Below are 27,877 nucleotides of genomic sequence, written 5' to 3'. Positions count from 1 at the left end.
ACTGTGGTGGGCGCATCCTATTTGCCCCCACGGGACCCCCGCCCTTATGGCGAGCGGTCCCTCTTCACGTCAGGATGGCGGGCGGACAAAGTCCGGCCGCCATCCTAATGTGCCCCTTAGTATCTCCCTTTTGTTATGCATAGCTAAAATACTATTATTTTGCTCGATCTTTCTAATGAGGGGATCAGTATATAGCGCAAATAGTAAGGGCAAACAAGGACACACTTGCCGAGTTCTGCGGCAGATTGTAATCTGGTCGAACATACCTCCCATTTCAACCACTCGAGCAACTGGGTTTCGATACATCGTCTGGATGGCCCTGATAAATCCTTTTCCTCTGCCATTTCTTTCTAATATAGCCCATAAAAAAGGCCAGGAGATCCTAAGGCTTTCTCTGCCTCTAACATAATTAGAGCCATAGGGTCTCCGGCATTCTTTGAGGCATCGAACAGAGCAATCGTCCGCCGAATAAGATCAGTCGTGCTATGGCCAGGAACAAAACCATTCTGGAAGGGAGAAACCAATCTCTTGATCACCCTAGCTAAGCGATTAGCTAGAATTTTAGCATAAACTTTTATATCGCTATTAATCAACGTGATGGGTCGATAAGAGCCTAACTCATTAGTGGACTTGTCCTTTTTTGGAAATACCGCTATGTTGGCCGACCTCCAAGAATCCGGGGCCTCCCCCACCTGCTTGGGCACTCGTAAAGATCTCTCTCATACCCTCACTTAAGCATGGTCCTCCAAAATATAAACCCATAAGATATTCCGCCAATTCTTTATCCTCATAGCGGGTATCTTCCATGTATACATTTAGGTAAAACCTCTGAAAAGACTAGCGAATCGCTAAAGGAACAAAAATTGGGCCAAGGATAGGATCCTTTATTTCTGAGATATCCCCCTAAAGAACCCTTTCCTTTGTGCGTCGGGCTAATAACTGTCCTACCCTTTTGTTATTCGTATATAATTTACTGCGCCAGACCATGTATTTCCCAGCTGCCATAAGAGAGGAGACTTTAAGATACGGCTGGGCAGATCAGAGGAAGAATAAGAAATTAGAACAGGATTTATATAGGGAATTAGCAGAAGCTGAAAGTAAATGAATTGCGACAATTATAACGGGGGGGATCTTGATAATGCACAAGCCAGAATCGCAGTGGGGAGATATGCAATAACTGGTGTCCTCTGCTTTCAGGTACCCTTCAACAAGAATCCACCTTTTGATTCCAACTGACACTTTTATTCCTTCCAGCAGCGGCTCTTCTTCCAAGTCCTTCATCGAGTTCAAAGGCGGTTTCTGATGCCACTCCAGATCTATGCACCCGGCTTCCCTTGGATAGGTAACTTGGGTACCTCGTATTCACGGGTGGGGTGGCTCTCCACCCTCCTAACTTCCATGGGGTTTCTTCGAAGTCCACTGGGAAGGGTCCTTAAACTCTAAAACTTCAACTGCGACTTCCCCATAGAATTGTACAGAGCACGCGGTCGTGTTCCTACACTGCAACTGTCCTCAGTAGGGTTCCTACTTACTCACCTTGGGTGGTTCCTTGGGATCCCAGCAATTCTACAACCTTTAGACACTGTCTTGACTTGAGTTGTGGTTCTTATACCACTATTTTAGTATATGATTTGGTCCCCACCCCCCCGGGCCCACAGTGTATTAGTGCTATTTACTGTCATTTCTATGCTTAAGTATTGTGAGCTTTGTGATTATCTCTGTGTAGGAGATACTGTGTCATACTAGAGAGTGTTATATTAATAAATACATATTTTTTTATAACTGCTGTGTGGTTCTCCTTTCATTTAACCAATACTATAAGGTTGCATCCTGGTAAAACAAGCTGCTTAACATTCCTTCAAGACTAAGCCTGAAGGCTTCTCTCAACAGCTACCACTTGGATAGCTTTCTAAGGTTACCTTTGATCTCTTAAATCACCATAAGGGTTGTTTGAACTGGTGCAAGGTGCCCACTTTACTTAGAAGACAGCATATACCAGGCCAACTTCTCACACCAGTGGATCCTATTACTTTACTGGGCATGGCCACCATGAGGATAGAGTTCAAAGGACGTTTCACCATTGGGAAGATTTATGTGACAGCACAGGGTTCCAATTTGCTGGGTTGGAGATATCAAAGGGAGTTGGGGATAAAGCTAGACTCTAACAATACTGAACAAGTACTTCTATGTGAGAGGATGTGCACAGGGTGATGCCATTTGCAAGGAATTCCCAGAAGAGCTCAATGACGATCCAGGGTGCTTAAAACCTTTCAACACAAAATAACATAAAAAAATAAGGCATGTCCTGTGGTACACAAAGTTTGACCTATTCCTCTTCTCATGGAAGAACCTTTGAGGGACGGACTTAGGAAACTGGTAAAACAAGGAGTAATTGAACAGATAGAAAACTCTGAGTGGTTCGCTCCAATTGCAGTCACACATAAAGCAGGGGGAAAAGGAATAAGGTCACGTGTGAATCTCCGAGACCTGAACTATAGCATTTGGGTGGATAGATTTCCCTTCCAGAGGATAAATGAAATATTGTGTACTATGAGGAAGGCTGGCTATTTTAGTGTAATTGATTTGTCACAAGCATACCATCAAGTAGAGCCCCACCCACACTTTAGGTCTTGCCCATCTTTCGTAACTCTTTGTGGAGCTTACAGATATCTAAGAATGCTGTGTGGCCTAGCTTCCATGGCAGCGGTTTCCCAATGTATATTGCAACACATTTTGGAGGGTCCTAAAATTATTCTTGTTTTCCAAGATGACATTTTGATTTATGGCAATACTAAGAATAACAAAACCAAATTGTAAGGTCTGTTTTGACAGTACTCAGGGAGGCTGGCCTTACGCTAAACCTGGATAAGTGTCAAATTGGTGTTGGATCCGTCGCTTATCTCAGACACACTATCTCCAAAGATGGAATAAAACCCAAATTTGATTTGATTAAAGCATTCATGGAGGCACCTCCACCTTCTAATGAAGAGGAACTCAAGAAGTTGTTTTCAGGACTGGTTGAATACATGTCCAAGTTTATCAGAAATTTTGCAAAAAAAGTGGCACCTTTACAAGAATTATTAAAAAAGGAAGTACACTTTGTATGGGATAAACAAGAGCAAGACACATTTGACAATACTAAGAAAACTATAGCTGCAGCTCCGACCCTACGTAATTTTGATGTCAAGAGGAAGACAATATTGACAACTGATGCAAGCACTAAGGGGTTATGGGCCATCCTTACACAAGTTGTCGATAAACTAGAACAAGTGACAGCATTTGCATTACATGCACTCAAAGGGGAAGAGACTAATTCTTCTACTATCGAGAGGGTAGCTCTAGCCTGCTATTGGGCCATCCTACACTTTAAGTACTTCTTTTGGGGACTACCTTTTACCCTACGCACCGATCACAAACCTTTGATGCACAATTTTTAAACACCAAGTATTTCTAAATGGGTGCTTGAGCTGGAGGGGTATAACTACAGAATATAATGCATTTCAGTACGTAAGAACCTAGCAGCTGATTGCCTCTCAAGGATGCCCATAGAGAATCATCAAGCCCATGAAGAGTGTCAAGTGAATACACTTTGGAAGTAGTGTTAGCAGCCATCAGTAAGGAAGAATGGGAGACGAAACCTTAACCAGAGTGAGAGACAAAATTACCCATAGCTGGCCTGACAAACAGTATGGGTTATCAGAAGATTTACAACGTTTTTGGACGGTCAGGCAGGAATTCAACATTGAGGGTAAACTAATAAAAGGGGTAGACAAGTTAGTACCACCCAGAAAGTTATTGGATAGGATAGCTGAACTTGCACATTAAGGACATCCTGGTAGGAGTCAGACAAAAAGCAAGGTCAGAGCCCATTACTGGTTCCCAGACATGAACACCCTTTTAGAGAATACAGTGAAGGACTATATAACATGCTCAGAGTGGCAAAACATAAAAAGTAAGGAAAATGCCCATGTCCCCGATACAAGTACCAAGTAAACCTTGGGACAAGTTAGCAGTAGATATTATAGGACCTCCTAAATACTCTACATGGCATGATGGGTACATGATAGTATTAATAGACTGCCATTCCCATTGGATAGTAACCAGAGTAGTTCATTCGATTACTACAAAAGTGATGATCCATTTTCTCATGGACACATATTTTTTACGGAGGACATACCAAACACTTTAATATCAGACAAAGGAGTGCAATTCACCTCTGAGGAGAATAAAGATTTCCTAAAAGGTTCATCTGTAACTCATTTAACCACAGCTTTGTACTATCTGAGAGCCAATAGGTTAGTAGATAGAACCAATCGGATGATTAAAGATAACTTACAATTAGCCACTGTTTCAGGGGCATCCCTGGATGAATCTTCAAGAATCTTGTTGCATAAGGGGGCATTTTGAGAAGATCTGAGATTACTAGCTAGTCTGTGATCAAGACCAATGTGTACAAGATCTGATACTGGTATTACTCATGAGATAACAGAGTTGGAATCTGATGTATTAGGGGTGAAGTGGACATTCAGCCACTTCACTCCTTAAACCTTCGCCGTCTCTTATACAATCAAGAATGAAAATATTCCCTAGACTCTTTCAGGTGATGGATTTTCTCCAATTTTTAAATAGTTATATAAAACCAATCTGCCCAGATCTAACTACCCTCAATCCCCAAAACGTGGTACTCTCCCAGTGAAGGTATATAGGTGCCTCATGAATGTTACTTTTTTTCTGAAAATGTACTAAATTGCATGGCCACAAGCCCATCCTGAAGGCAAGATACATATGCAACTCCTGACCCGTACCATCATTCAATCCATGCACCCATACTGTATTCCTGTTCCGATACCCCTAATTCATAACCTTGCAGATGCGAAAATCCCTCCATTCAGAGATCCAAAGCATGACAATGCCACCAGGATGGGGATGGCTGCGGAAAATCGTTTGAGAGCAATATCAGCAAAGCTCTAGAATAGAAAATAAGATATGTTTAGAGCACCGACCACAGCAGAGAACATATATAGTAGTTTAGCTCAATATGCTACATTAAAATTTGGAGTCAGAACACACTTCATACACGTTTTGCATTTCTTTGTCTCACTACTTAAAATGTATGTGTTGTTCTGCCACAATCAGCAGCTCTTCAGTAGAACTCTGCATACATTGAGCATCAGACTTACCTGCTCCCAAGCACAGGACTCATCAAATTTTCAGGAAGTTCTCTCAGGTCATCACGCACATGCAGTTCATGAGGTCCACAACACAAGGCTCTACTGCTCTTAAGCACAGTTCAAAATACTTGAATCGTCCATAATAAAAGTTCACATATCTTCTGCAGTGTAAGACTCATACATTCACAATGGCTTTCAACCACACACCACAGTTTTAAGAATGTAAATAAGCTCTCTTGTACTAGATATGGTTGCCCTATTGCACAGGACTAGTGCTTTCCAGCACTAGATGAGGTTGCTGTCTACCACAGGACTGCTGCTCTAAAGCATTAAATGAGGTTCCTCTTTGGCATAGCCCTCATAAACTACAGCATTAGAGGTGGTCGCTGGATAGCACAGAGCTCCTGTTCTAGGACACCAGCTGGGTTCCCTATAGCACAAGACCCGTGCTCTCCAGCACTAGATGATGTTCTTGTATACCACATGCCTACTTTTCTCCAGCACTGGATGAGGGTGCACTAGAGCACATCCATCATAATCTCCTGCACTATATGTGGTTGCTGGATACCACAGGACCACTTCTCTCTGGCACTAGATGAAGTTGTCCTATAGCAGAAAACCAGTCCCCATCTGCAGTAGATGGGTTTACTGGATACTACAGTGCTACTGCTATCTGGCACTAGATGTTGTTGTTTTATAGAAGAAAGTCAGTAATTTTATGCTGTAGATTTGGTTGCTAGATACTACAGGACTCCTGCTCCAAGGCACCAAATGTGGGTGCCTATTGCACAGGGCCAATGCTCTCCAGCATTAGACAATGTTGCTGTATAACTCGGGACTATTGCTCTCTAACATTGAATAAGCATGCTCTATAGCACAGTCCAGCATTAGACTAGGGCACTGGATACCACAAGACTGCTGCTCTATGATACTAGATGTGGTAGCCCTATAGCACAGGACCAATGCTCTCCAGCACTACATGAGGTTGCTGCATACTACAGGCACAGGACAACTGCTCTCCAGCAAAAGATGAGGTTTCTCTAGAGCACAGCTCTTATAATCTCCACCACTAGATGGTGACAATGGATACAAGAGAACTACTGATCTCTTACACTAAATGTGGTTGTCCTTTAGCAGAAGACCAGTCCTCTTCTGCAGTAGATGAGGTTGTTGGATAATCCATGGCTACTGCTCTCTGGCACTAAATGTGGTTGCTATATGGCATAGGCCTCCTATTCTCTATCACTGTGTTTGGTTATGGATAGCAGAAGATTGCTGCTCTCTAGCACTAGAGCTCTCTAGCCTCCTACTCCATGGCTCTTGATGCTGATTGTTTTTGGAAAAGGACCCATTCCTTCCAGTGCCTACCTCGAGTACTCTATAGTCAGAACACCCCTGATCTCCAGCATATCCTCTAATGGTTTATAAGGCAGGGCTCCTCTGCAAGCTTAGATGCTATACTCTGCAGAACTAGGTACGAAGGCTGTGTAGCACAGGACTTTCCTAATTTATATGATGCCTAAGCCTTCCCTGCTAGTGTAATAGTCTCATGCTTTGTAGTATTCACCTTCCTGCCATACAGCACTACTGTGATGCTCTGTAGCAAAGACTGTCCCACAAGCGAGGTCCATAGGCACAGCGTTCTCCTGATCATCAGTGTTTTATTCTGATGCCCTAAGGCACAGGACTCACCAGCACTACACCTTCCTGCTCTTCAGCACAGCCCTCAATCACCCTTTATAACAGGGCTGTGTGCTTCCCAGCATTTGAGGTTGACGGATACGGTGAGCAGCCTCCCACAAGCACAATGAAAATGAACAATGCACTGGGGCAATGTTTTTGCTACTACTGCTCCACAAGCTGAACGCCATCTATATTGAGGGCAGGCGTACCAGCCCCTCCCCCCACATCCCACTCGACCTGAACATTAGGAGAAAGACTATGACGTGAAACTATACTTTCATTGCCTACCAGCAGACGTCTACTTATGTGTCGTCTCAGAAAAAGAGGGGACATCAGCACCATATTACATTTAATATGGAGTAACTAAATAAAAACAATTACAAATGTATCCAACGAAATAAGAACTATGCATCAATACCACCAGAATTCTGACTCCAGCAAATTGATCAGTTGCAACACTTGTTATTTGCAAAACTCAGCACATCAAATGGATAGAGCTCAGATGCTTATTTATTCTTGCTACTTCCACAAAAGCTACAAATAGTACAATTCACTAACCTGTAAAAGATGTATTCAGGACAAGAAAGGCTTCCCTACAAATCCACAGACTAACGTCAATCAACATGATAGTGCCTAACATTCAATAAAACCATAATATCTGTCACTCGCAATGGAGGCCTCACGATCAACCACTCTAAGAACATTAGCTCCCACCTTTCCAATAGAGCCATCTAGATCCTAGTAGGCGTACTCCAAATTATTGCCCCATATAGTTTCTCCATAATCAACCACACTACTCAAAATCTGAAACAAAAGCATTAAAATATCTCAATGAGACTTTCATTGCTGATAAATGTACAAGCATTCAAAACAATACCCCGGACTGACACTGTATTCTTAAAAAAAAAAAAATGTAATACTTCAGAAGGGCTTCACCACCCCCAAAATCTTGAATTGCCAAAGAAGCATCACACTTGATGATCGTGACAGCCTCCTCTTCATATTACATTGAAAATCACCTTTAAAATCTACTACGATGGAGAAGTCATGATCCAGGGACTAAAACCTTGGAAGTCAGAAAGACACATAAGGCAAACTCAAGCGAACGAAAAAAATCATAGAAGCACACACATAACAGGACCCCAATAATCACACACCAACTGCGGACCACCTGAGGCTCACTGCAACCTCAATATAATTGATAATGCCAGCCCGCCACCTTCCATTACCAAGAAACTCAAATGCAAAAGTTAAAAAACGAAAGTTATTTACTTTGAGCTCTGGTCATTCCCCCGATCAATGTCATGGACAAGGACATCAATCTGCAGCTCTCCTTTTGCCAGCGAATCCTGCAACTCCTACTAACTTACCACTGGGTAGAAATGACCATAGGCTTTGTAATGTCCTACCCTACCATTGTCACATCGCAAACACCAGACTCAAAAGTAAGCTCATTGACAGGCTTCAAAGGCTCAAGATTTGAGTAGATAGAAGATGCCAAAAATGTCTGCAGCACAACCACATGAAACCAGCCTTAAAACAGCTCCACCGGCTTCTGGTAGAAGAAAATATTAAATTTGTATCCTTTGTATCATGAACGTGGCTTTTGAGACTGTGATGCAGAACACATGTGGAAGCTGGCTGCAAATTATGTGCCAAGCAGTAAACCGCAATAAGCAATGGAAAACCTTATCTCACAGTGAGCTTAGATGGAAGAAATAAGGGGGGAGATCTCGGAGTCCAAGGCCCTGCATTTCTTCTTTAAATCTTTATTTCGGCAATATTTCAGCCATAAAAGAGTACACAACATATTATACACATTAAAATTACAATGTTAAAAGAGCATCTAAAATGACATAGGCAAATGCAGATCAGGAATGTAAATCAATGTCAGTATTAATATTAATTTTAGGACACACATTGTATCTGTAACTGGCGTTACACAAGCAGAAAACATGCCCGGCTACTAGGCAGTATTAGATAGTATAAAACTCCTTTTAATCCAGAAAGCATGCAGATACTTGGCTAAGGCAAATACAATGTGACCTGCAGTTTCAGTCTTCAAAACCCTTAGTGCGTCCGAGCATTTCCTAAATCCAAGGTTCCTACAGATAGGTACGATCCAATTCTGCCTTGCTCTGCTATAGAGTGGACAGAAAAAAAGAATGTGGCTTTCATCCTCTTTAATCATGTCACAGCCAATACAGTGTGAGGACCTAGTCGGGTACCATTTGCTTGTTAAACACGCTAGGGGGAGTGCACAAAACCTCCATTGTATGTATAGCTTCCTAGCCATAACAGGGAAAATTACATCCAAGAAATCTTCGAATAAATAAACAGATTTGATCTCTATGAATGCTTTCACCATGGTACCATTTTTTGAATCATGGAGCCACGCATTAGAACATCGAAGTCGGTATAACTCAGTGAATGTTTTCCCTGAGATCTCTCTGCAAGCTATTGCTGGATTCACCCACATATCTGCAAGACCCAGATTCGTAAATTCATCTTTGATATAGGAAAGCCAGGGGATATGTGCTGCCCTGCCTAATCTCAGTATTTCTTGAAGCTCTGTTTTGTACTGCTCCAGCTCGGGGGTCAGCCAGATCCTCCTCCAAAACCTGAGAGGTTTGATAGCTAGTTCCTCCTGGATGGGGAGTATACCTAAGTCAAGCCTCAGCGGTAGTAGGGGTGTACTTTGGGGGAGCGCGAGCAGTTGTCTCAGGAAGTTGTTCTCAACCTTAGTCAGTCCTGGTCTAATAACGTGCCCCCATAGTTCCCCTCCGTATAGTGCAGCCGCTCTGGCCCTCATCTTGTAGATTTCAAGACTAGGGCTGATGGGTTTAAGAGTAGAGGCATTTGTCATCTTTAAGATTCCCCCAGCTATTTGGGTCAGTTTAAGTTGGGATTTTGCAAGATGTGGGCCCCAGGAAAGTTTTTCGCCTAGGGTAACACCAAGATATTGAAAGGTGTGAACTCTCTCGAGTGCAACTGAATCAAGGGTAGGTGGTGGCCTAGTGTGTATTGGGGGATTAAAAATCATGTATTTGGTCTTATCTACATTGATCTGTAGTCCGTGCTCCCTACAAAAATTGCTAAATCCCTCCAATATACGTTGGATGCCCATTGGTGTCTTGGAAAGGAGCAGGGTGTCATCCGCAAACATTATGGCTGCTACTTTCCTACCTGCCAACCTGGGTGCATCGTTGTTAGGGACTGCATCCAGGCTGGCAATCAATCCATTCACATAAATACAGAACAGAGTAGGGGCCAAGACACACCCTTGCCTAACTCCCTTGTTTACAGCAAACCTGTCAGACAATACACCTCCTCTTGCACACCTGACCTGGGCAAAATTCTCAGTATGTAGCCTCACCAATATACCCAGTAGGAGATGGGTACACCCAGATCGCGTAAAACAGCCCAAAGTTTGCCCCTAGGAACAGTGTCAAACGCAGAGCGTAAATCAACAAATACCATGTGGAGACTGCCACCCTCCAACGCCACAGTCTTCCAGTATAACATTACTAGGCGGAAGATCTGGTCCATGGTAGATGTTTTACTTCTAAAACCAGCCTGATAGGGAGAAAGGATATCATTCTCATTGATCCAGTCCTGCAAGCGATCTAAAATAAGTCTTGCCATTATTTTTTGGGGGACGTCAATGAGGCTGATAGGCCTATAATTAGCGGGGAGCAGGGGAGAACCCTTCTTATATATCGGTACGATTTCCGCTCCCAACCAAGAGTCCGGGACCTCCGTACCGTGCAAAATTGAGTTGAAGAGTGCACAAAGGTACGGTGCCCATATCTTAGGATGATCTTTGAGCAAATCCCCGGGTATCTTATCTATGCCCGGTGCTTTACCCATTGCCAGTTTCCCTATGGCAGTCGTAACATCATCTACGGTGAATTCCAGGGCTTCGGCATCCCTCACAGATGAAAGCCGAAAAGGCAAGAGATCTAGATCAGAAGTGGCAGCGTAAAGAGTTTTAAAATGGGATTCCCACACCCCCGGGTCAAGATTAGCTTCGATGGCATTGCGGGGTTCCGCGCACCCAGAATTCACAATGGCCCAGAATCTGCTCAATTCCTTATTTGCAAGGGCTGATGATAAGCTTTCCCATCTCTCCCAATCCCAATCTATCTTAGCCTGTTTTAAAACTTGTTTGTGGGCAATCCTAAGTGAGCAGATTGTTAGCTTGTCACTGCCGGTTTTGATGGCATTAATCAAGACAGTTTTAGCACTCCTGCATGCGGCATTATACCAGGATGGCGGGATAGTCCTTGGTTGCCTAGCAGGAACTATAGGGTTTAAAAAGCCTGCAAGGGTATCAACTAATTCCCGGTGGACATTGAGGAAGCGTGCAGAGTTATCCTCGGACTGCCCTTTGTCCCAGATGTCACTTGCCATCTTGAGCAGGGGGAGAATAGATGAGTATAAGCTTGGCAATGCATCCCGCCTTTCACATAGGGTTTCCCACTTAACCCTCCTCCTATTGTTGGTAAGAACCAATCCTAGTTCAACAGTTGGTTCCGTATGGGCTTTAGCAGAGTTTGGCATTTCCATTCTTAACAGTAGGGCGTTATGATCGCTGTCCGATCTATTCACGACCTCCAAATCCATAATTTTAGACCATAACCTGGTCTGGACCAAAAAGTAGTCCAGATGGGATTCATGGTCTTTTTTGTTATAGGTGCATTTGGATGGAATGTCCGAAGGCATTCGGCCATTAACCGCCCTAACTGAAAACTGCAAGGTTAGAGTCATGACCTGGATAGCCAATGGGGTCCATGCCTTTGCATAGGTGGACCTGCACTGTGGGATACCCCAAAACTCATCTTCTTCCTGCAATGCCCCCTCACCCAGCCCTGGGAGGGGCTCAAAGTGGCAATTAAAATCTCCTGCAATCACACAGTTAATATCATGGTCCAAGGATTCCAGGAAAGATGATAGTTCCCCTACGGTGTTTGATTCTTTAGCCATAGCAGTAGGGCGTGAATATACATTCACAACTGCCAATTTATATGAGTTGGGCCAGGACAGTTGGACACAAAGGATGTCATCCGAATTGGTCTGGATCAAATCCACACTGCAACCCAGGTGTACACCTATCCATGTTGTCAGGCCACCAGAAGGGCGGCCCTTGCCTCCCCACCGAGCTGCGATGTTAAAGGAAGCAAACCCGGCTCTATGAACCACCTCCCTGGCCCAGGTCTCCTGCAATAGAATCACATCAGCAGTGTCCACAAAAGAGCCCCATTCAGGACATGCTAGCTTATTTGTTAGGCCTGCCACATTCCATGATAGTAAATTCATACATTGGTGGCGAAGTGTGTGCTGGGATGGGGGATCTGGTACAGACGAAATGCTACTCTTCTGGTGGGGATCAATTCTCCCTATAAGGGTGGAACTAGCACTATGGGAGGCGGCTGACATTGGAAGGGAAGCAGAAAACTGCAGGGGATGCGCTTGGGGATTGCCATTAGTACTACTGTAACTGGTCTCCCCTGTACTAGTGGTGCAGCCCATGGTGTCAAGAGTCAAATTCCCTTCCTCATGCAGCCCAGGGGGCTCTAAACCTAGATTACTATCCCCCATAGAACCCTGAGCTACCTGCATTGGCTTGGCCAGTCAATCGACCTGGTCGAGGCAGCTAAACCTGTTTGAGCAAATAGGATAAGCCCATTCTGCGTCGGAGGGCAGATGCCTTGATTTCCCAGCACCTCCCCTTTGTCTATGCGGAATATATGTCCAACCGCTCTCTTCTATCCTCAGATGATCATTTGGGTAGAAGTAGGAGAGGGGGCGCACCCCAATGTTGGTGTCTAAGCGGGGTTTTTTCCAGTTGCAGATATAATCTGCTGTCCTGGCATCCCGGAAGTTAACTATGACACAGTCGCCAGTTAAATTTTTAGGAGTGTGCCCTACCCACCCCACCCTTCTAACCATAATGATCTCACAACTAACCTGCGGTGGCAGGGGCCTATGGTTTGAGAGCCAGTGGATTGCCTTGTTTTTTAGGTTCAGGAACTCCTCAGTACTATGATCATTCATTTCAGGAACCCCTGTTAGGACAACCATGTATGGGCTAGCTTCCGGGGGCAAATCTATTCTAGAAGTCATCCTAGTAGCCTTATCCTGGGTTCGCTTTCTCACTGTCCTCATATTGTCACTATTATTACCCAAGGGGGCCTCTCCCAAGGTGTTACTATCTGTGTGATGGTCAGTAAGAGGCCTAACTTCATGATGTTCTAGTGAGGGAGTGTTAAGTGTGGCTGGAATTGCCAGTGATGTAGCTTTCGGGACAGATGGTAGCCGTGGAGCTATGCAATGGGCCGCCGGGACTGGTAAGGCCCCGGCTATAGTGGTACAGTGACAATTGCAAAAGCATGCGGGGAATACTTTATTGTTGTTGGCACCCTCAGTGTGATCCTTAATTCCTTGTTCAAGCTTAGTCAGAAGGGTGACTATTCCCTCCAACCTGGATTCCAGGGGTGCCAGTAGCGCGCGCAGCATTAGATCTAATTGTTGCGGAACTATTGCGTCCCCTTGTGACTGTGTCATCAATTCAGGCAGAGCTAATGCCTGAGCAGGGTGATCCCCAGGAGACTTAAAGGAAGATGAAGCTGGAGGGAGGGAGCAGCTACCCTGACCATCTCTAGCCACCAAGTCTGCCACTGAAGCTGCACCATGGTGTGCAGATTTAGCTCCCCCTGGCTTAGAGCGAACTTGCCTGGTGGCTTTTGGCTTGGAGTTTGCGGACAGCCCTACCTTAGTGGCCCTTTTTTCCCGTAAAATCGGTCCCGACCTAGTCACTGGGGGGGATGTAGTTCTAAGGTTGACCGCGGGGTCGTTGTCACTAGAAGCTTCACTGCTAGAAGTCTCATCAATAAATTGGGTAAGAGGAAGGGCATTACTACCAGTGCCATTTGGGGTGCGTGCAGATGCAAGGAGGCCCAAGGAAGATCTTCTTGCTAGGGCCAGATCCTGCGACACTCTGCGCTCCATGAGGACAATACCCTGGTCAATCACCGAGTTGGCTCTAACTATGAATTGATCTAGTGTACCAGTGAGATTGCCTTTAGTCGCATGATTCCTACCCTCTTTAGCTGCCATGCTCAATTAGGATGCAACACAGTGCGCAATTACTCTAATATAGCAGCGATGTGTCCTCCACAAGACAATATGAACAATACAACCACATGCAATAGAAATGGCATGTAATGAACACATACGCGCTAGAGCCGTAGGTGAAAGAGGGGTAGCCCGGTCCGGTCTCTCTCGGTCTCGAACGGGCTACAACGGGCCCGCCCTTGGCCCGGGCTTCGCCCGCGCTGCGATCCGCGCTGCGGATTCACGTGGACATAGTTAAATAGTAAGGAGGGCGGGTCATCAGGAAGAGGAGCCGGTGAGCCTGGTTAGCGGAGCGCAATGCTCCCCGGTCCTCGCAGTCCCGTTGTGTTCAGGCGATCCTGGAGCCCTGCATTTAAAAGTCAATGAACCCTAGCCTTAGGTTGGAAATAAAAATTTTATGAGAGGCATAAAACACAACTGTTTGAGAGCGCATTAAACTACAACCCACACTCAAAGGGGCAGAAGCTGAAGGATATCATCTCCAATTGGTCTCTAAGTCGCCAACGTCTGTATTTCACCTTTGTGCATCTCAACAGGCACATAGGAGACTTGCAGCAGTTAAAGAAACATCTAAGTGAACATGAAGATTCATAAAATCTAGATCAATATTATTATGCTTTTCTGCATACTGCAAATGATTCCCATTGAACGTGGCACTCAATTTAATATCTATCATGTTTCATATGCCCAACATCAGAAGTCATATCCCTTGTGAACATGATGCACCTGTCCACAAGAATATACTCAACATAACACAATCCCTCCATCATAGAACAGCCATTCTCTGTTTAATATGACTACAATGTGCACCATGGTACAGGTACTGCTCGCTCTCCATCTGAAGAATCGCATGCATAAGAGACTTCACTATTTTCTGAACATGCCACTAAAGTTTTCTACCACATGATTCTTGGTCTGTCCACCTGAAGCCATGTTCTTTGCAGTAACTGTCTTACCCCCTCTCCAGCACTCAAAGGACACACTCCACCTCAATGAACTCACAGTTTGTACAGATTGCTCACTCATAGACCAAGAACCTCTGAAGTTCACAACCACAGCACAAGCCCAAGTCTCATGTTATTCAGAGTGTCTGAGATTCATCATGCTCTCCAACTGATAAGAGAATCAATGCCTTACCAGCAAAGGACTCCCTGCATTATCAGGATGTGTGAGCATCCCCTGGCAGGACTCATGAAAGACCCAATATGTCAGCTAGGTTAATAGAGTTAAATAGAACCGGCATTTGATCAAACAAACTCCAACTTACCATGGCCACAGCTTTCGATGCCAGCACCTCCTCCACTGTCAGGAACGTGTAATAGGAGACATTCGTAAGGACATAAGCAACAGTAACGATAGAGACGGACACTATCATTGCTAACGGCATGTTTCTGAAATAAAAGAGCGAATCTGATTGACACGTTGCCCTCCAGATACAGTAAATTTCAACTTCTGGAACACTGTAACTTAAGTATGTCTGAGGATCAGCAAAACATTTGAGAATTAAACTGGGAGATGTGTGAAAATGTTATTCTGTGATTTTATATTATCATCAAATCAAAAACAATAAAACTGTAAAGCAATGTATAAATACTCTCGCCAAACGTGGAACGCTGTGCCATACACCTACCTGCCGTGAGGGGAACGGCCTGCTGTGGGGTCGCTGGGCTGCATTTTGCCGGAGCTTCATTGCCGTGAGGGGAACGGCCTGTGCAAACTACAATTCCCGGCATTCCCTATACCGGCGCTTGCCGATGACGACGCTACCCAGCGCCGGACCAGTTTAAAATCGACCAGGCGCTCACGCAGCGCGGGACGCTCTCGCCAAACGTGGAACGCTGTGCCATACACCTACCTGCCGTGAGGGGAACGGCCTGCTGTGGGGTCGCTGGGCTGCATTTTGCCGGAGCTTCATTGCCGTGAGGGGAACGGCCTGTGCAAACTACAATTCCCGGCATTCCCTGTACCGGCGCTTGCCGATGACGACGCTACCCAGCGCCGGACCAGTTTAAAATCGACGAGGCGCTCACGCAATGCAGGACGCGCGCGGGCAGCGCCCAGGCGAAGCCCGGGACAAGGGCGGGACCGTCTGTGGCCGTCCGGGGCCGGAGGAGGCCGGGCAGGGCTACCCCCCTAAGTTGTTAACATCGGGAAATCGCTAAAGACACTGAAGTAATCAGGGTAACTTTTATTATTGTGGCTTAACGACACCTTGCTGTATGCTGTGGATTTTGAGGTGTTGTGTTACGCCAATCAGGTGTTCCTGTGGTGTGTAGTTGGCCTTCGTACCCTGCACATAAAGGTCTTAGGAATATAGTATTAGCTAATAAGTATTTACATCTAAGGCGTTTTTATCCTTGTTATATAACAACTTTTAATTTGTATCCAATGTTTATATTGGTGGTATCATTTCATAGTAAGTGCTATTTTAAACGGTAGTTATTGTTTTATAAAATTTATTTCATTATTTGGATTTTTAACCTAGGGCAGCATGTCTAAAATGACTGGGACCCCTCGTTCAACTGTGTCTACACTTGATAATTATTTAGTCAAAGTTGTAGACAAAATCAACAAGGAACGCAGACTATCCCTAGGTCTGACCAGCAATTGTGGTCCTGAGATTACAAGCCAATTAGTCTCTGTTGAGATCCATTCATCCGATGATAGCCAAGCATCGGTTTCTACAGTTTCCCCAGCGAGGGTGGGTGTCTGTGTAACTGAGTCCACTCCGGTTCCCCTGCCCGATACTGATTTGCCTATGGATTCTGATATTAGCAAATCTCCCAATGTTACTGTAGTTTCAACCCCTGTACTCCCCAAAACACATAGAGTGCTAAGATCAGGTTTACACCTTAACAGATATGTTCCACCCAAAAAGGGGGGCCGTAAAAGCAAAAAGAATACGGTCTCTAATGCTGGATCCCCTGAGCATACCTGTCTAAACAATGGAGATAACCTTACCCAAATGATACTAGCACCAGATCAGCTCGACATGTTAATCGGTATGATTGATAGTAAGTTAGATAAAATTATCATACCGCTCTTAGATAAACTTGAGGCTGTATCCAGGGAAGTGAACAGATTGGGTGAACTGGTGCAACTGGGACTTAAATCCCATAATAGCTCCCCACCGATTGCTGTGGTGGGGGAGACTGGGGATTTAATGGGCCAACATGTGCTACAATCCAAAGCCTTATCAAGTACAGGACAAACATGCGTGGGCTCTATTCCTCCCACTCAGCCAACTAGAGGGATTAATCCTAGTAATGACCGGCGGGGGTTCGCTGGTAACTTAACACAACGCGCTCTTGGGGATATATCCAGTGCTACCCCAGCCAATGGTGCCCCTATTAATATAGTTACTCATGATACGGGGAACACGAATAGGACTTCAAGAAGAGGGAGGTTTAATGATAGTTGCCTCCCCCAACCTAATCTGCCACCTGATTGCGCACCTTATGTGGCAGTTCTGACCAACGTGCCAGCTATTAGAGAGGATGGGCCCAATCGTTCTGTGGAATCACATGATTCCCTCAAAAATAAAACCGTGGCATGGCTCAACCGTGAATGCGGCTTTCCTGTGGCTTTGGCGGACCAGATTCTGGCTACCACCAGAACCAATTGGATAGGAGTGTCCCCCTAAAACATTCCCGGTGATTGTGTTATTATAAATTTTAGCAACCCTCACCTAGCAACGACAGCTTTGATTCGTGCTACGTCCCGTCCCAGCACCGACCAGGGTATCGTACTCTGTCCCCTTGGCTTTTTCTATAGGCAACATATTGAGCACCTCCCATTGCATCGGGGGGGGAGGGAGAATGCGGGGAGACGAAGGGCTTAGTTGGACAAATACCGAGGTAGCTACTGTTAATCGCTATCAATGCCTGAGTGGGTTGGACCAAAATGATTGACAGGGGATGGGTGCCGTCTCAGGTCCAACAGAAGATCCCATATTAATGGTTAGGACGGGCCCCTCCGTCATCAGTACGGAACCGTCGGGGAACCAAGACTTGTTGTCAAATAGCCCTAAAATGTGTGTATCAGGGTTGGAGGCGGAAATCCCTGTAGTCTGTCTGCCCCCAGCTGAGGTGGGAGATATACCGGGTAACCCCGTGTTAGATGACGAGACTTTAAATGTTGTCCCTTCTCAACAGGGTAACAATGGTATAAATCTGGGGACAGGTACCCACGCCTCATTGGATTGTTACATTGTAAGTTGGAATATTGCTGGGATCCGATCAAAAACAGATAGTCTGGGGTGGTTGGAATTCTTGGATCTTTTTGACATTATTTGTTTACAGGAAACTTGGTGTACAGATTTTAAAGGCTACAGTGGTTTTTACTCATACCAGCTTCCTGCTATTGGCTCCGTTTCAGGTAGAGCCAAGGGAGGTCTACTTGTTTTGATTTCAGTTAAAGCCCCTTTATCAGTTATTAAATGCGTACAAGTTGGGGCTTACTCCCAGATTTTATGGCTGCATATAAGAGGAGGCAGGAACATTCTTCTAATCAATTTTTACAATAACCGTTTTATTGACTCCAGGGATCAGCCGGTTAAAGACCTTTCTAAAGCACTGGAAGAGTTGTTTAAGGACTCTAATGAAGTCTTTGATTTGATCTTGGCAGGAGATTTTATATTACCACCTGCCCTTTCTCTGAGGCTAATGTTTGTGGATTGGTGGACGCTCACGAGGACGGGATTCTCCATTTCAAACACAATTATTATGGAGATGCCCTAAATAATTTCCTCGCCTCATATAATATGTACATCATGGATAATGAGAAAAACACCAAGGGGGATACTTGTCCTACCTTTATAGGCCGGGGAATGAATTCTGTAATAGATTTTATTTGCATTTCCCCGGGCCTTGAGGTTTTGCTTACGGCTCCAAAAGTAATAGATATTCAATTAAGTGACCATAACTGCCTGGTAGTAAAGGCTAAGTTGTGGGAAAAGGACGATGTTAGCATCCCGGGTCGTACTATCAATAGTATAGAGGCTGAGCGCCCCAACGGTACTAGACTCAGATGGAAGGGGGATAAGGCAGACATTACGTCTGATTCTATCATAACCAGTTCCCTGGTACATATTACCGCGATTCTTGAAGATAATTTATGTACTTCTTGCTCTATTGAACATTTTATTAGTATCAATGCGGCCATTAACCTAAAACTCACAGGTACCTGTAAACATAAAGAGGACCAACCGCGGGGCTGGTTTAACTCAGCTTGCACCTCGGCCCTGAGGGAGCTGAAATCTGCTCTATCTGCTAAACCCAGAGATAAGGGACTGGTCATAGATCTAAGAGCCGGATATAACGAAACCCTTCAAAATAGGAAAACGGAACTTCGGCAAGAGGCCTGGGACAATTTGACCAAGGCAGCTGAATTGAATAATTGCTCCCTGTTCTGGAAAACTGTCAACTCCCCATTTCTTAAAGATGACAAAATTCCAGAATTAACTTCCTATGTTATGCAGGCAGAATGGATCACGCATTTTTCTAAAATTTTCCAGTCAGATGGTGGACCCCAAGTTTCAGGGAAACAATGGCCGCATATCCCATTAAATTTTATGGTTCAAGAGGTTTTAGATAGTATACGGGACAGTAAGGGGGGGGAAAGCACAAGGCCCAGATGGGGTCCCAATTGATGTGTACAAATTGGTCCCAGAAATTTGGGGGCCTCTGCTTACTAATATTTTTAACGCAGCTGTCAGAAATGAGATGCCCCCGACATGGGAAGAATCCATTTTAATTCCAATATTCAAGAAAGGCAATCGTGGGGAAGCCAAGAATTATCGACCAATCTCCCTGTTGGACTCTTCTGTTAAAGTTATGAGTCGAGTACTCATGGTGAGATTGGAGGAATGGGCTGAAGAAAATGGCATCTTAGCCGAGAGCCAGTTTGGCTTTAGGAAGGGTCGCGGAACGATAGAGCAATGTTTAAATTTAGAATTGCTCGTTGGTAAATATACTCTGGCAAAGACTGGCACTATTTACCTCTGCTTTGCGGATCTAAGCAGTGCCTTTGATCTGGTGGACCACGGCATTCTCTGGGAAAAGTTGTTAGAAATGGGGGCCCCAGAGGGCATCGTCTTCTTTTTAGCCCGCCTATATACTAAATTAAGAGCCTGTGTCCGTTTTGGGTCACCAGGCGAATGTACACCCATGTTTAAAATTGGGCGTGGAATACGTCAGGGTTGTGTGCTAGCCCCATTGCTTTTTATTCTTTTCATCAATGAGATTGAATCCTTTCTTAAATCTCTGGCAGTGGATGCTCCCAAAATTAATAATGAATATGTCCCCGTGTTACTTTACGCGGATGACGCGGTTTTAATCTCACGTACACCATACGGTCTTCTACAGCTGTTGGATGGTTTTATGCAATTCATTAAAAGCAGAAAGTTAGTTTTAAACAAATCCAAAACCTATATTATGGAATGTGGCCATAGGATTGGAAAGAAACAACCCTCCTTTTTTATAGAGGGTCAAAAGGTTCAGGTTGTTGATAACTTTTCATATTTGGGGGTTACCTTTTCAAACAAAAACACCTGGGCAAATGAACTCAAGAATGTACGGTCTAAAATGGCCAGGAGTGCCTTTGGTATTTTTACTATGGCTACCAAATTGGGAGACAGGCGGATAAGCGACATGCTGAAAATTTATCAGTCACGGTGTGTCTCAATTGCTCTGTACAGAGCTGGTATATGGGGCTATGCCCCGGCAGGTTCTCTTCAAGTTGAGGAGAACGTATTTTTGAAAAAACTTTTGTGCCTGCCAAGCTCTGTCTCCAATACCTTAGTGCATAATGAATTGGGTATTTGCCATCTCTCCGATTTGATTCTCCTTAGACCCTTGCTCCTATGGCGCTCCATTTGGATTAAAGAAGAGACTTCTATGTGTAGAGCTATCATTTCTGACTGTCTTACTATGGACCACTTTATAAGGATCCAGTGGTTGAAGTACGTTATTGATAGCTTTCGGGTGGTCTTTAACATCGACATCCTAGTGGATCATCACGGGGCAGATATGTTGTCTAAATATGATCTCAAGCAGTGTTTTTTACAACAGGCTGCTATCGAGAGACATCAGAAAAGCTCCAATCTTTCATCTTACACCTTTTATCATGATTTAAATGATATCTGTCTCAAATAACTTGGAAGGCACATCGGTTTGTGTTGACTAGATTTAGAATGCGAGTTGTCCACAACCTTGTTGCCTTCCCCTCTCTGAATTTACATCCTGTTGGTCCATGTCCATGTGATAACTCTACTTCTCAAAGCACTGTGCACTTTCTTCTGCTTTGTCAATTGTATAAACATCTCCGGATAGCTTATCTGAAACCCCTTTTTTAAAAATTTGAAGTCAGAACAATACGTGACTGTATGTGTTTACTTTTTAACTTACATCATCCGGTTGTATGTTTTTACACGGCTACTTTTCTTCTTAAATCCATTAATGCTAGGAAAAGTATGCTTTTTTAAATGTTTTATCTTGATGAATTTTCTGCCTCTGTATTTATAACAAGTTTTGTTGTATTGTGTGCTTTTATGAACTAGCTTAATGTTCGAATAAAGCCTTATGAAATGAAATGAAATGAAATACTCCCACATGTATAGAGAGAGGAGCTATATGTACAGAGAGTAATATACTATATATTATCATTATTGCCACCTTCCTTAACAGTGGTAATTAAGAGCTTGTTTTATTATATTTATATATGGTTTATGCCATGCCTTTTTGCGGTACATTTGTTTTATGACAAGGTATTTAAACAAAACAAAAGCAGTAAGGTGAATTCGCACTGAAGAGGCCTTGACTATGAAAAGTGTTGTTCCCATGTGTAACGTAATCATTTTAAATGTTGATAAGTCACCCATATGTAGGCCCTATTGCCCATAATGGCACGGTGTAGAAATGTAAAAGTAGGACATGTAGAAATGAATGTTGAACTTGTTATCTTACATTGAAATAGCCCCAAAGACAATGTTCAATGGAGCAAGGCTGGCTGGTGCCACTGGGAATCACTGGAAAACATTGTTAGATTTATTAAATGATAAATTTAGATTGGTAGCAGCAAGAAAAATTATTTTTACACTCATTTTGAGTTGTAATTTAAAGTCCTCTTAAATGACTAGGTTGGATTTTACATTATTATTATTATTATTATTAAAATGGCTCATTTAGAAAGGTAATTACTCATGCATTTGGTCATGCGTATTGAACCCAGAGAGTGCATAAAAAGGCCTGGGTATATAGGGAGTGGGACCTTCTGACAAGGTGGCTTGGGGAGGAATTGGGCACTGCCACAAAGGGACCTAACACCAGGCTTGTGTTCCACAAGCCAAACTTCGGGTAGCGGGAAGGTTAGATAAAGGGGGTGTATCCCCCCAAAAGACACACCCCAGAACATGAAGGAGAGAAACATGACTGTGGACCTGGACTGCGACAGCAGTAGAACAAGCCCCGGATGGATTTAGGACTCTGTCTGCAGCTGACCACAGGGCTAGCGGGTATCTCCAGGGCAGGGATGCTGGCCTCCTTATACCCCTTGAGGACCATTCAGGGGAAGTGATGGACTTCACTGCCCCCATGATACCCTGCAAGACAGACAGGAGGCCAGGGGGGCTGCGGAGGGCTCAGCACAGGAGAAAACCAGTGTTGGGAGCCAGCAAAACAGCTTCATGCCAAACGCACCCATTGTAAGGCTAGCCAGCCTTCTGAAAATGCTCCTGTGTACAGCTCACCACCAGGAGAAAAATGAACTCAAGATAATTGAAACCGGCCCAATGGGGCTGGAGATCTTAATCTAAAAAAGATTCAAATATTTGACCTCTTGCTAGAAGCGAAGGGCAGTGCCCAGGGCTCATTTAAGCTTCATTCATAATTTATGATCCAGGAAGGTGACATGCATATTATCTTCTCCCTAGAGCTCGGCTAGGCCTGGCAACCCCATCCTCGGGAATGGCATATGGAAAAATGGGGCCTGGGACACCATCCCCAGGCCCTGAATGCAAAGGTAGGGCCCATATCCCAATGAGGAAAGAAAAGGGAAGCACTGTAGCGCCCTCACTCACAATGATGGTGTGATCGCTCCGGCTGCTAGTGCCCGATTCTGGAGGAAGCCTGGCAGCCACTGCAAGAGGAGCGCCCAGCCCATATAGAGTGAACAAGATGAAGACAAAAGCCAGCTCCCGCAAGATCACAGAGGCAACTGAGCGGAGAGCTGGCAGTAAGTGGGGTGGTGGGCTCCCTACGCTGCCCCTACAAAAATATCAATGGGGTGTCCTAGATGGGACCGCACACCCACATGTAGTCCACTGAAAAAAAAGAAAGAAAAGACATGTGGCGTAAAGTCTCACAGAAAAAGGAAATGACGGGGATACTAATTTATTATTCATTGCTCCTGTGGAGCTTGTTCTAAATGTGGAAGAGTGCATTGTGGATCCCAAGGACCACCAAACAAGGCTTGAACATGATGTGGGGGCTGCAGGAGGTGCAGCATCCCCAACCATTAACTTTTGGAAAATGTACCCTGTGTCTCTCAGGCCATAAGAAACATGGCCTGGGGTGACGTTTCATTACTTTTCATGTATTCCCAAGGCTTGAAAATGTGTTCTCCAGCCTGGGAGTGCAGCACTCTCTAATGGTTGGTTTTACAGCTGTATTTTATCCGGCCTAAATATGCTAAAGACAGACCCTTTGTGTTGATTTTCCGTACAATTCTTTACAATATATTGCTAACAGTCATTTTCGATAAACATTTTAATGCTTTCTTGACAATTATGATTACTTTAAACATAATAGTGATTTTTAACCTGTGAATTATTGACCTTTTTAATGTGTGACTTCTTAACAAAGCCAATAGGCTTGCCTCATTTGAAGGGATACCCCCTCTATATTGTGATGTTCTAGCTGGCATGGGGAGGGCGGGTACTGTGATTTTGGGGGGTCAAATGTGATTTCAGAATGTCACCAAAGTATTTCTATCTGGTGTGTGAGTGTGCGGTTGTCTGTGCGTGTGTGTGTATACATATATATATATTCAAGATTTGCACAGCAATAACATTTGATGATCCAATAAAGAGTGTATAAGAACAACATCTTTCGGGTGTCTAGCAGGCAGTGATTTTTTTTTAAATGTATTTATTTTTTTTAATTTGTTTATTGAGTTACAAACATCATTATACAACATAGGCTGAGGATTGGTTCCCTCTGACCACACTTTCTTGTGTACCAAGTCATTAAACATATTATATATATATATTCCAGTCAATCTGTACCCTGTGGCCGTGGACGCATTTCAAGTTCTGCAGAGGGGGACGCTACAGGTTTCCCTCGGTAAGTGTTCCACCTTTCCCATTTCCTGTCCCATTTTTTGGGGCAACCCCTCGCTACATAAACCTCCGTCTCTGCCAGCATACATCTGTCGAGCTCAGTCATCCACCCACCCGGCCGCGGCACAGTACCTCCCCCCCATCCCCTAGCAATCTCCCGTTTAGCTAGCGTGTATCCTAACGTCGCAAATTGCTTCTCCGCCTCCGTCAGGTCAGTATCATCCCAGATGTTTAATAGGCCCAATTTCGGCGTCGGAGCAAGCTCCTTATGGAGGGCAGTCTGCATGTGCCTGGAGGCCTCCTCCCATATGGGGCGAACCCCCGGGCAGCTCCAGAGGATATGATAAAAGGTAGCCCGCTGGCCACACCCCCTCCAGCAGAGATCATCTGGTCGGGAACCCATTTTTACTAGCGTCTGTCCCGTCATGTACGAGCGATGAAGTATCCTGAATTGAATCAGTCTAAATTTTTGCGTGATGGCTGCCTCTCGTGGGGACATAAGTGCCTCTTGCCAGTCCTCGTCATCCAACAACCCAAGGTCTTCCTGCCACTGCTCCCGGAGTCTCGCGAAATTATCGGGGAGGTTATTACACAATTTCTTATACGTTAGAGATATTCTCTTCGAGGCAAGAGGCCCATCTTGAAGCCTATCTTCCAGGGGCGTGTATTCCGGTATATCCACCAGGGACGGAAAGGCCGCCCGTAGTGCGTGCCGGATTTGCATGTATCGAAAGGTTTCCCCACTCGCCATGTGATATTGCTTCTGTAGTTCCTCAAATTCAACTATAGCCCCCCGCTTGATCAGGTCTTTGACCGTTGAAAGGCCAATAAGGCCCCATTTGTCGAAACCAGGCTGATAGCATAGTGTGCCCAGTGTCTGCGTCTGCCATAGGGGCGTCGCCCTCGAGCAGGCAGTGATTTTAAACAAATGAATTATGACTGGTTTTTAAATACATGCTATACATTTTACATTGCTTGTCATGCTTTATTGCGACTGTTTAAAATCATCTATATAACATACATATTAATGTATTTATGTGTGTATTGCCTGTTCCAATATTTGTTGAATTGTACAAAAATGTATTAATATCATGATATTTTAACTGTGCATCTATAGAGAGTCATTGGAATGTATTTAACATGCATTATGCACTCATGGCATTTTGCAGTATTTCTTCTGTGTCTATGCTAGTGTTTAGTCATGTGTTTATGCACTAGCACTTTAAATTGTAAGGATACTCTGCTGGCGCGTCATGTGATCAAGGCCTTCTTAGGCCGAAACGCATCATGGCGGTGGTGTATGGGCTTTGAATAAACTGTTCACTTGCACCAGAAAAACGGGTTTGCATTCGTTTGTTTCCTCGGATCAAAACGGAAGTATTACAAACGAAGTTCGGAGTGACATATATATATATCTATATATGTGGGGTTACTTACATAGCGCAACTGTTACTCCTAGGAGTGTCCTGGTGCCTCTGCTGAAAAGGTGACAGCGGGAGCAGAAGAAAGGAACTAGGGGCTAGAAAAGCCAGGTCTTGAGCTTTTTCCAAAACACGAGTTGCCTTGATACATCATATATTTATAAAACCACCCTTTACAATTGAAAAATAGGTGCACATGTGTCTGGAAGTGCCACTGAGTGAAGGGGACAAGTAGGGTTCATAAGGCCAATAGGCCAAGTCTTAAAGCTGCTATCACTAAGATCCATGTTCGAGGTTGAACCACTGGGATCATAGCCTCAATATCCTCGACTTGTTGTGGCAGAGGGAGAGCAGTGAACAGCACAGTGCCCAGAATCATTCAAAAAAAGGGAGCCTCTGTGAAGGAGTCAAGTGTGACTTTGGCTTAATGATCAAGAATTCCAGTGATGTTAGGAGGTTCACCATCATCTGGAGGTCACCTACGACTGACTCTGGTGAGCCTGCCATCAACAACCAGTCATCAAGGTATGGGAAACATGGTATCCTTAGCCTATAAAGATGTCCTGCGACCATGGCAATCATTTTTGTGAACACCTGAGAGACGCTGACAAGGGGATCATGGTAAATTGAATCCACTCTTGGTCGACCTTTAACGGCAAGTAGCTTCTGTAGGACTGCAGGATGAGGACATGAAAGCAAGCATCCTGTAGGTCCAGGATAATCATCCAGTAGCCTGTTGCCAGCACCCCTTCAATGGCCCCTTTGGCCAATTGACCCTCCATCTATTGCAGCAATGCAGAAAGCCACTCTGGTGAGTAATGGCGTAATGAAACTTGAGTTGGCCTCCCTGCTAGGTATGTGGATGAGCACCCTCCGGATTCAGTTAGGATCTCCCCGGCCAGGGTACTGTACTAAGGGAGCCCCCCGGAGGTTGGTTGTCCCCCCACCACTGGGACTGTGAGGGCCTATGTTACGCAACTGCTGATGAGGGAGGAAGTTGAGGTGGGTCGGAAAGGAATGATACAGCAAAGCTGTGTTGGAAAATTTGGAAGACCCATTTGTTAGATGTGATGCCCACCACCCTGGAAAAAATTGTCTAATACTGCCTCCCACAGGGTGGTTGAGTGCCACTAATGGCAAGCAGCTTGGAAGCTGATGCTGCAGAGGACTGGATAGAGCATTGTCCCAGGGAACCTCTGCAATTCGGCTCAAGACAGGCCATCAGAGTCTTTAGGGGCTCGGCCTCCACACCAGCAATGTCAAGACCAGCATTAGTGGAGACATAACCGGTGCGGATCTTGGAGCTGTAGTGACAGTCGGCACTGGAGTTAGTGCAGAACCCGAAGCTGCATTGATGGGCTCAGATGGAGCCCAGGGCAAATTTGCCAGCGGTAACCCGACTGGAGGCACTTGCAGCTCCTTGGGGTTCAATGGCATTTCAGAGGAAGTCAGAAAAGTGCTACAAATATGCGAAATAGCTTCTTTGAAGGCATTGATATTTGGTGTTGGCAATGGGAAAGAGAAGTTGGGGCATAACAGGATCAGTTTGAAATTGGCTCAGTGACCAGCTTTCCGGAGCAAGAACGGTTAGCACCTTGATGCTCTCCTTACTTCAATATGGACAGAGTGGTGGGATGGGTTCAAGTTCTGATTTGACTTCTTCTGTTTATTCTTGGAGTTACCATACAACATCAACTGTAAAGAATACATGTGAGAGTAGTCTCAAGAGTGGGAACGAGTCAGCACCCTCAATCTGGAGCAGAACGTCAGTGATGTACAGCTTCACTTCACATTCATCACATGTACTAGAGACATGCCACAAGCCCAAACACTAGAAACAGACCTTCTGAAGGTCCATCACTGACACCTGTTTTCAACAGTCACAACATGGTTTGAACCCTGTAGTCATCGATGTGAACATTATTCCCTTGCATACTGTAATGAATTAGGAAATAACTATCAATCATTGAAAGGGAAGGGAGCTCCGGATCTGTGTATGGAGGTGCAGAAAGAAAACAGGTGACATCATTGCGCAGGGGTGGCATCTCTAAGCAGCTCATCATTGGGGCATATGGGGGCACTGCTATGAAAATTTTTGGATCCAGTCTGGTACCTAGGGAATGTTCTAG

General features: G+C 44.7%; 1 protein-coding gene across 1 annotated transcript in view; it reads right to left on the bottom strand.

The window, feature by feature from the left end:
- LOC146854137 (cystine/glutamate transporter-like) overlaps positions 1-27,877 on the bottom strand; it is a 478,984-nt gene that overhangs the window by 108,197 nt on the left and 342,910 nt on the right. Inside the window, exons 7-8 of the mRNA XM_085651904.1 lie at positions 15,259-15,382; positions 4,864-4,967 (exon numbers count right to left, since the gene is read on the bottom strand). Coding sequence (XP_085508030.1) covers positions 4,864-4,967; positions 15,259-15,382 — 228 coding nt within the window. The remainder of the gene's footprint in view (positions 1-4,863; positions 4,968-15,258; positions 15,383-27,877) is intronic.

Source organism: Triturus cristatus, chromosome 4_1 (assembly GCF_964204655.1).
Source record: "Triturus cristatus chromosome 4_1, aTriCri1.1, whole genome shotgun sequence".
Classification (NCBI taxonomy): Eukaryota; Metazoa; Chordata; class Amphibia; order Caudata; family Salamandridae; genus Triturus; species Triturus cristatus.
The sequence above is the reverse complement of the archived record's forward strand: the minus strand, read 5'-3'. Positions and strand labels throughout refer to the sequence as shown.